The sequence below is a fragment of the Uranotaenia lowii genome, chromosome 3, assembly GCF_029784155.1.
Source record: "Uranotaenia lowii strain MFRU-FL chromosome 3, ASM2978415v1, whole genome shotgun sequence".
Taxonomy (NCBI): Eukaryota; Metazoa; Arthropoda; class Insecta; order Diptera; family Culicidae; genus Uranotaenia; species Uranotaenia lowii.
In genome coordinates, this window is record NC_073693.1 from 70,098,290 (window position 1) to 70,108,804 (window position 10,515).

At 43.0% G+C, this 10,515-nt stretch overlaps 1 protein-coding gene across 1 annotated transcript; it reads right to left on the minus strand.

Moving 5' to 3' along the window:
• Positions 1-3,045: 3,045 nt before the first annotated feature.
• LOC129752280 (uncharacterized) lies at positions 3,046-8,381 on the minus strand. Its single transcript, XM_055748067.1, has 3 exons — positions 7,597-8,381; positions 6,157-7,440; positions 3,046-6,082 (listed from the first exon to the last, which is right to left on the minus strand). Exons 1-3 carry the CDS (start codon positions 8,379-8,381, stop codon positions 3,046-3,048), a joined length of 5,106 nt encoding a protein of 1,701 aa, XP_055604042.1.
• Positions 8,382-10,515: the final 2,134 nt, after the last annotated feature.

Genomic DNA, 10,515 nt, shown 5'->3' on the forward strand with positions numbered 1-10,515 from the left:
ATGACAGCAACATGACAGTAACAATACAGGAACTGACATATAGAGGGCTGGTGTCTTTTCGAACAAAACATTTTATGGCGTGCATTCCATAACAAAATATATTAATCTAACAAAACTAAACCTAACAAATAACTAACTAAATGAATAATAAATAAATAACGCGAAAATAAATAAATAAATAAATAACGAAGAATTTAATAAATTAATAAATAAATAAATAAACAAAACTAAATCCCTAAATGACACCAGCCGATTGCTATTAAAATTAGAACAAGACACCACACAAACATGAGATATCTTATTCTTATTTTAGACATTTACGAACAATAATTTTTATTTACAATATTTACAAAGTTTTCATCCAAACTGGCCCAAAAATCACAATTTTTATTGTAACCATTAAATGAATGGTTACAATCTTCCCGGAGTCGGGGGTGAAAAAACCCGAGGACCAATGCATCGTGGTGGCTCCCTTAGCCTTAAAATCGCAACATATTCTAGAGTAATTTAGTCATAGCCAACCAGAGGAATCTTCCCATGTCGTCGATTCTAATGCCGGGTCACAACACACCATGTGTAATCGCGTAACCTACCGCCGCTCCCTTAGCATTAGAATCGCAACATATTCTAGGGTAATTGGGTCATCATTGCAGAGGAATCTTCTCACGTAGACGATTTTAAGGCGGGGTCACTAAACACGGTTGCAAAGGTCCTGTCTCGAACGAGGGTTTTTTCCTTGGGTTCTCCGCTGATTAACTTCACAGAAATGTAACGGAATATCCTCATAGCCATTGTGAAGTTAGAGTGCAAGCACTTCACATACCGTGGCTCCCTTGGTCTTCAATTCGCAACATATTCTAGAGTAATTGAGTCATATCCAAGCAGAGGAATCTCCTCATGTCGTCGATTCTAATGCTGGGTCACTATGCACGGCAGGAATTTGCGCCTTACCTACCGCGGCTCCCTTAGCATTAGGATCGCTACATTAATTTGTTCATGCTTGCAGAGGAATCTTCTCACGTAGCCGATTTGAAGACGGGGTTACAAAGCACGGTAACAATGACCCAAGATTTTTCCCGAAAGACGCCCATTTCTGTTCGTTCCTCAACGGAGTCATCCCGAACTAGTCGCCAAAACAAAGTCTTCCCTCCACCAAATCACGATTCCATAATAGGAATTACTGATCACTGACTACCATTTTGCGTCATCTCAAAAAAAGTTTCCTTCTTTCTCTTCTCTGATCCAAATTGTTTCTCAAAACCAAAAGTGTCCCCCCAATCATTCTGTGTGCGATCTCATCCAATAGGCTCTCAGAAAATTAAGAGATCATAAATTGCCAAGACATCTCTTATCACCTGTTGTTATACACCAAAGTTGCATTGACGATGAATTTATTTTAGAACGTTACCTAAATTACACTACCCTATCCTACTTTTTCCAATCACTCTTTCTTTCATTCGACTAGTATTTTTTCCATTCATACAATTTCATTCATTCGTTCAATCACCCAATCATTTACTCTTTTACGGTTAACGTCAAACACGTAGTTACATGTAATGACGAAAAAACAACTTATTATACTAATCAATCAGTTTCAGTTCGTACGAAACTGAAACGATTTATTCTGTGGCGGGAATATGCAACTCGAAACGTTATTTCTTTAATCGCTCATTTTTGAGTGCAAAATTGCGAAATAACGCAGAATTGCGTTTTATTCCCTTAGCGTGTATAAACAACACTGTTTGGCTGCGTCCTTTTCTGGCCAAACTGAACGAAACTCGCATCTGTTTTCGATGATGATTGTCGATGATGACAGCCGATGATGATTGCTGACGTGGCATTCAAATGTCATCAGAGCCTATCAGAGCGTGGGTTTATTTTGAATTCGATCCGGCATGTGGAGACGATGGAAGAAAATTCGCAGGTGCGATGACGCGAGAATTTTAGTGATTTTGGTGTTAATTGACTTTGTTTCCAGGTACTTGTACGTTCCACGCTGCAGCTGCATCCAAAATCCGATCTAGTGCTTGCGAAATACCAAAATACAGGTAGATAAATAAAAAAATATTCTACTCTTCCTGAATTACTTTTTTTTTTTCAGGTGTTCCGGATCGCTACGGAATGTTTAAAAGAGGCCTAGAAGAAGAATTTCGGATTTTGTGGAGAGATTCCGGTGGTCTTGAGAATATTAGAATGCCCGTTAATGGCCGATGGTAACTGTTGGGTGATGAGTTCCGGCGTTCATACCACCTAAAAGCAAAGGGGAACCGGGCATGACTGTTCCTGCAGTTCTGTAGACCATCCCGACGAGTATTATCTAAGACTTTCCGTGGAAAGCCGAAAATAACTGAGCGGGCATCTTGGCATGTTTTCGTCCGGGACTATCTGGTTACCAGAAACTTCTGCAGAATGGAAATAGTGACCGGAATCATTCGTTGTGGATTAGCTGGTTGCCGGAATGGAGAACGGCTTCGCCATTGAGACACTGTATGCCCCATGAACAGTGCAGGACATTTTCAGGAGCTGGTAGTGCATTGACTGGAATATACCGATATAACAGCTAACAATGACCAGGAGGCCCGCTTCCCAACGACGTCCTATTTCAACCTCTCCAGTTTGCCTCGTTACTTATGAAGAAGATTAATCCCGTGTAACCTATGTTCATGCTGATCGGCGCACCGGTGTCTGGCTGAATGAATCTTCCGTCGAATCGGTATGTTCTGGACTTGAACGTGACTTCGATCGCCACCACCTACGTAATGTAAACACCGTCTATGTTGCGGTCAAAATTTACCAACGAGCAATGTATTTCCTCGACGTGCCTATCTCAAAGTAAACGATGATCATATCCCGTTTCAAGCTGGAAGTACATTTTTCTTCGGAAAGTGGTTATTTTGAAGAGAACCTGAAAAGAATAGTCTATTCCCTGAAATGAATATTTGGTCCAATGGATTCTAGGAATGACTAGTGATTGTGGTGGTGAGTATTCGAATCTTTATCATTATTATTATTATTTTTTATCACCCTTGCACGAACATGTTGCACTTATGCAGGCTTTATGTGAGCGGCAGGCCAAACCCCTAGATCTTTGCCCTGGAGTTCTTCCAGTGTATACGAGGAAGTTCCTTTTACGCTTTTTATTTTGCACGGTAAATATTGGGGTCCGTATTTAGAGTTATAGCTCTCCCCCGCATTTGAAAGCTTCATGTTTCGTCGATAAACCAATTGCCCAATAGTAAACGGTTTAGCTGGGCGAATGCGTAAATCGTAAACGCGTTTGGAACTTGTGTACGCTTTTTCAAGATTTTTTTTCACCAACTCGTAGACGCTAAGGTATAAATCTTTTCGACGTTTCTCAAACTGTTCGGGTGTAAGATTTCCTCCATGGCGGGCGAGGCGATAGTCATTTCCTTGCTCCGCATATTCATGTCCATGGATAATGAAATATGGGGTAAACCCCGTCGGTGAGTGAACACTAGTATTTAGAATCATTTCAATCTCTGCAATTTTTGTGTCCCAGAGGCGTTGATCCCCTTTGACGTAAGTGCGGATAGCAGCGTTGATGGTTCGGTTTACTCTCTCTACGGGGTTCGCCTGCGAATGATATCGTGAGTTCAACCAGTGAGTGATTTTGAATTGATCAAGCAATGACTTGAACTCTTTCGAGAGAAAACTAGAACCGTTATCGGTTATAATTATCTCTGGAACAGAATTCTTCATGAACCATTGATCTTTCAAAATAACGCACAGGGTTGAACTAGCGATTTTCTTCACAGGCTGAACTAGAACCCATTTCGAGAAGTAATCCGAGACCACCAACAAATGCTGGTTGCCTTTACGACTTCTGGGAAGGGGGCCGATAAAATCAACCGAAATCATCTGCCAGGGTCGATCTGCTAGACGCATTTTACCCATTTCGGGAACCATGGCGACGTGAGAGGGCTTCACTTCTTTGCACGTCGTGCAATGCCGAACAAAATTACGGATTTCCACAGTCATGCGAGGCCAATAGTACCGCTGTCTGATCCTTGCAAGCGTCCGTTCATATCCGGAGTGAAAAGACGAGTTATGCGAATCCTCTATTATTTTGGCAATGTCCTCCGTCCGTGGTACGCGTTTCCATGCAAAATTAGCATCATGTGGGTAGTCGGGAACGGAAATATATTTGAGAAGTTGTCCATTTTCAACTCTAAAATCCACGTAATCATCTGGTCTACTCACAACTTTATGCAGCATGGAATCGTACCACGTTGTGGATGGGCTGTCAATTGCTGCAATGCTACGAGAAAGTGCATCAGGAACGACATTTTCTTTGCCTTTCCTGTGCACTATTCTCATATCATATTGCTGCAGAATGAGCGCCCACCTACTACAACGTGATCCTACTTTCCACTTTGCATTAAGTATGTGAGTAAGAGCAGATGAATCGGTGATTAAAGTGAAATGGTAACCCTCAATATATCCCCTAAAGGCATCTATAGCCAATATCGCTGCCAATGCCTCCTTTTCGGCTGCATGGTAGTTCTTCTGTGGCGTGCTGAGTTTGTGGGAGTAGTACGCTATGACGCACTCTCCGTCTTCATGCTGTTGTGTTAGCACTCCTGCCACTGCTACGTCGCTTGCGTCCGTTTGGATGGTGAAAGGACGGCTGAAATCTGGACTGGCCAAAATGGGGGAAGAAATTAACAGCTCCTTAATACGAACGAAAGCTGTTTCGGCATCTTCATTCCAGCGAACCAGTTTCGACTTCGTTTGTAGGAGATCGGTGAGAGCCGCCGTGGTTCCACTGAAGTCTGGAATGAATCGCCGATAATAATTGGCCATTCCCAGAAACCTCCGGAGTTTTGTTACTGTTGTTGGCCGTTCGTATTCCAAGATTGGCCGTACCTTTTCCGGATTTGTGCGTAGGCCTTCGGTTCCTAACAGGTAACCCAGAAAGGGTACTTCGGATACTCCAAATCGCGATTTATCGCGGTTAATACTCAAGTTGGCTTCACGTAGACGACGAGAGATCTCCGTAAGAAGCTGTACGTGATGCTCGAATGTTTCCGTTACCACAACAATGTCATCGAGGTATACGAAAACATTCGGTTCCAGTATACCATGACCCAGTACGAAGTCCATTATTTTGGCCAATGAAGCAGGACTGTTGACCAACCCGAAACACATCCGGGTATACTGGAACAACCCTTTACCCTGCACGCTGAAAGCTGTGTACCGCCGGGACTCCTTATCTAGCGGAACCTGTAGGAATGCTTCCGACAGGTCTATTGTTGACAAATAATTTGCTTTTGGTAATTGGCCTAATATTCTTCCAGGGTGGGGTAGAGGGTAAGCATCTCGGACAGTTCTTTCGTTGATCTTCCGTGCGTCTAAGCAAAGCCGAACCTTGTTTGGTTTGATGACCGGCACACAATTCAACGACCAATCTGAATCGCTCCGTTCAATTATGCCGGCCTCGAGCAACCGTTCCAGCTCTACTGCAACCAACGCCTGGGTTTTTGGAGACATGACATACGGAAATTGACGAACCGGTGGCTTGCCTTTGTATTCCTCCTTCAGGACAATCCGATGAGTGGCCAAAGGAGTGGTGGTAAGTTTACCGTGACCGGCAGCTAAAAAACTGTTTTTAATTTCTTCCAATTTCTCCTCTTCTTCTAGCGATGACATGTTGGTTGGATCAGGAACCTCCTCCACAACTGCTGCGTTCACGGAATCTCCAGTCAACTGAGTGGGCACGATGTGAAATTTGGTCCAAAAGTCCATCCCACAAATGCAGTCGATGGACAAATTGGCCACCACCAGAATGGTGATAACCTTGATTCGTCCATCAAACTGGATAGGGAGACAGGCCTGGCCTAAAACTTCCAACGAATCACCACTTGCTGAATGGAGATCCAATGATTTGGCTAACGCAAAAACCTTTTTCTGCCTGGTTTTGGCGAAGAGATTCTCGCTGATTAGTGAGTAATTACTGCCGCTGTCTAGCAGTGCTCGAACTGGGAAATCATGAATACGGATTTCAACAAAGGGACGATGATCGTTTGGAAAAGGATAGGAGATGTTGCAGATTTCAGTATCTCTAGAATAATAGTGGTTTGGGACCGTTTCCCAGAACCACGGTGGAGCGGATGAGTCAATGGATGAAGTGCTTACGCCTGGCGTTCCTGCGAACCGCGGTTTTGGTTCGCAGTACCGTGGTTTTTTACACAGTACGGACACATTGCTGTCGGGAAGCCACGAAGCCCACACTTGAAGCAGACAATGATTGGTGGCTGACGACATATTGCTGCGTGATGCCCCTCTCGATTGCAATTGTAGCATCGATTTGAAGGAGGAGGCTTATGGTTGTTCACCACCATCTCCAACGTTAGTGGTGGCTGTGACTGACTGCTGGATGTTTCCCCGGATGATTTACCAACCAATTGACGTGACGGGCCAGGTAAATTTGGCGAGAACTGGTTCTGACTCTTCGGAGCACTGTTCCCTTTTGAACCTGCCACAGCCGCCCGAGGATATGAGTTCTGCAGCTGTTGTACTGCAGCACTGGTGTCCGAAGTGGCCACCTGCTGCCTGTTTTTGGTGGCCTGCTTGTGATCAGATCCTTCAATCACGTTGACCACTTTATCTGGACCAAAAACTTTATTGTAGGCTGAAAAGTTGAGAGCATCAAGCTTTTGACCCGCCGCGACTAATGACTCCAGATTCAGAACAGGAACGAAAGCCATTTGCTTTTTATAATCCATCCTCATGTTCTGTTGGAGGATTTGGATCTTTTCAAATTCCGGAATTGGAGCGCTCATGGTCCGGATCAGCTTTTCTACCTCGCTGTAGAACTCGTAGAACGATTCCTGCTGCCGTTGGCGTCTTTGGTAGACCTTCATCTTGATGAGGGCGTCCAAATCCGGATGCAAATATGTCCTTCGAAGCTCAAAGACTAAATGCTGCCAGCTGATGAGCCGACCCATGGAGCGCTGGGTCATATACCACTTCAACGCGGATCCGGTAAACAGATGAACTGCCGATTCGAAAAGCTCCTGCTCGGAAACCCTTTCGGCCATGGAAAGAGCATGCACCACTTCCAGAAACTCATTCAGTTTCAACCCTTGATCGTCTCCGCTGTATTTAGCAATGTTCCATTTAGAAACTGGCAAAGTATGGCGAGACTGAACAGGGGTCTGAAACGGAAAAGATAGTCCAGGTTGTCCGTACTGTCCTCCAGATGGTCCATAAGGGAAACCGGGTTGTCCCTGGTACTGGTTCGGCAGCCAACGGTTGGCAAACGGAGGCTGAGAAGGATTCTGCATCGGAAAATTTTGCGCTGGGGGATTTGGCTGACCAACATTTTGGGAAACATTCACATTCGGAAGGGTTTGATTGGGGAAATTTAGAGGTGCGGGAAATTGATTGTAAGGATTGGGATAAGGATCTTGAGGATGGCTATTGTTATTTAGAGGGCAATTTGAAATTGAGAATTGAGGAGTTGGTCTATTGGTTTGGATTTTGTTTTCATGAATGGGTTGGGAAATATTTATTGAAGCTGAATAAGGGTAATGATTAGGAATTTGGGGGTAAAATGAATTTGTTTGAGGATACGTGGGATTAGAAAGGATTTGAGGAAATGAATTGTTTTGGAAACTAGAATTAGCGGAAAAATTTTCAAAATTCATGTTGGTGCCACCATCTAATGGGTTCGAAACATTTTGAATTTCCTGATTGGTTTGAGTTTCAGCATCCTTTCCTTCTTTTCTTTTAGCTAGTTCTTCTTCGAGACCTACTATTCTCGCCTGTAAGCTATGGATCCAGTCGAGATCGTCTTGGCCCAAGGCTGTAGGTGTAGGAACCTCGGACCTGGCGCTGCCTGTTGCCTCTACCATTGCCTGCGAAGGGTTGTCTATGGTGGTATCATGTTGCTCGCTTCCCGGTGGTTCAATCGCGGTTTGCATCAATTGCACTAATTCCACCAGTACATTCTGCATTTGCGTCAAAAGGTTTGGTGAGCCCCGTGACGAGCAAAGGAGAGTGGCTACTCGAGCGCCCACGTGAGCTAGACGAGCTAAGGAAATCCTTTTTTGCATGTCGTCGGAAGTGTTAGATTGTAAGGTTTTTTTAAGTTGTTTAAATTTTACCAAGCAAATTTCCCGTTCATTTTCGGGATCGCTTCTTAGATTTAAGGAACCTAATTTACTACCGGATTCTTTTTCCCTTTTTAAAGCATCCCGCAAACATTTCCTTTTCCTGGACAAATCCAGTCCCGACAATATCACATCGCGACATTTGAGCTCTTGCTCGAGTTCATCCTCCTCCAATAACTCCACCCGCATAACCTGGTATAATTTAACCAAGCGATCTAGCGCTTGATTAAAGCTTAGCTCCTCCATCGTTGACTAATCCTAGATTAACTAATAATAAATTTACTAATATTTCGATTTTCGAAAAATGAGCTGAAAAAGAAATACACTTAGTGGGTAACTTTGGGTATTAAACGCCAGAAAGTATGCAATATTGGCGATTTGAACAAAACCAAATGATAGATTTGTCTTGGCAAATATGAACTAAAAATTTTGCTATTGGATGAGAAGGTACTGTAGAATGGTTAGTAACAATTTCAGATTGATTAACAATTCGGGAGAACAGTATGGTTTGTATGATAGTTATAATCATTCGCGACAATCAGTGAATTTTCATCCCCAAAATTTCCTCGTGAAATTGACTTTAAGAAAACTTGCTTCAACGACTACGCGATTTTAATGAAGTTAATCTTAGCTGAATTTCTCCGGGAGACCAATTAGAAAAAGGGATTTACTTCTGGTCTTGGAAGTAGACCACTTTTTCTTATTTTTTTAAATGGAATTGAAATTTTATCAAAAAAAATTTTTACGTTGGGCGCCAATTGTTAGACTCGTAGAGACCCTACTTCCCTGCGCTAGCTCAACAGGGGAAAATGTATTGATCACCGGAGAAACTTTTACAACAATTAGAACAATTAAAACTGTGATTCTTGGGCGGACTTTTCAAACCTTTTTGAAACTTTACGGAAACAAACAACAAGAGAAGAAATATTCTAGATCTTTCAGGGAATGCACTTTTAATTAAAGAAAGACTCGACAATTTGGATGAAAGGAAAAGACCATACAAAATTTATTCCAGGAATCTGTTAATTCACTTTTCTTTGTGAGTTTTGTTTCTCGAATGTTTATGGGGAGTTTTTACAAAGAGAAAATGGTAAGTTTGTGGTGTTTAATTTTGTACTTGCGCTTTTTATTTGGTATCTCGATGATCTCGTTGCGGCCGTTTCTCGGTGGTCGACTCGTTGGGGGACTTCTGCTGGAACGACGTAACGGGATCGGGCGAATTCAGGAACAGGACGGAATCCGGAATTGCTCTTTGGGCAATTCCCGCAACAACTCGGCCTGTTGGGCGTAGGCCTACCGTTTCACTTCGGTCCGGGGAGCTCTTCTTGTGCACGGTAACCACGCGAGTGTCTCACTCTATCGAGGGGCAAGTAACGGATTGGTCGGCACTAGAACACCCAGAGGGAATTCCCACCAGACCTCACCACAGCACGGAGTGTCCCTAGGGGGTTGTAACGGGGGCGGGGCACTTGTCACAGGCACGACCTAACGCACTCGCGGGACACTGGTGTGTTCGCGTAAAGGCTGATGGTGATTCACGGCACTGGGGGAAACCAATTGTTCTGGGGTTCTCTTCACTTTGCCACCTCGACCGACCAGCTGGGAAATGGATTCGTGAAGCTTCCAGCTGGCCGTTGAAAAATCTTCAGATCACTACCGGAACTGATAATAACGAGGGAAGGGGGTCAATGCCACCCAAGTACGGTTGGAAACGGGCTAGTCACGTAAGGTGACGCGCTGTTGCTGCTCAACCTCGGACCGGAAATACTCGAAAAAGCCTCGAGCTTCTCGAGCTCCTCCTATTTATAGGTTTTCTTGTCCTTTCATCGCCATGTTCCCATTTCCCGTCAAGCATGTTTTGTCCCCTTCGAAGATGCTCGATGACAGCAACATGACAGTAACAATACAGGAACTGACATATAGAGGGCTGGTGTCTTTTCGAACAAAACATTTTATGGCGTGCATTCCATAACAAAATATATTAATCTAACAAAACTAAACCTAACAAATAACTAACTAAATGAATAATAAATAAATAACGCGAAAATAAATAAATAAATAAATAACGAAGAATTTAATAAATTAATAAATAAATAAATAAACAAAACTAAATCCCTAAATGACACCAGCCGATTGCTATTAAAATTAGAACAAGACACCACACAAACATGAGATATCTTATTCTTATTTTAGACATTTACGAACAATAATTTTTATTTACAATATTTACAAAGTTTTCATCCAAACTGGCCCAAAAATCACAATTTTTATTGTAACCATTAAATGAATGGTTACATATTAGCAAGCATAGGCGTGAGAGAACATTAAAAAGAGTCATCCATATACCATTTATTTGCTTCTGTTGAATGAATAACCTCGG

What these genes read in the sequence shown, in the direction of transcription:
- LOC129752280 (XM_055748067.1), bottom strand. Translation starts at nt 8,381, where the DNA reads ATGGAGGAGCTAAGCTTTAATCAAGCGCTAGATCGCTTGGTTAAATTA. An exon ending in CAAATCCTTTCTAATCCCAC is followed by an intron (nt 7,441 to 7,596) that starts GTATCCTCAAAC and finishes AAATAACAATAG; the next exon opens with CCATCCTCAAGATCCTTATC. An exon ending in GGTTCGCAGGAACGCCAGGC is followed by an intron (nt 6,083 to 6,156) that starts GTAAGCACTTCA and finishes CTATTATTCTAG; the next exon opens with AGATACTGAAATCTGCAACA.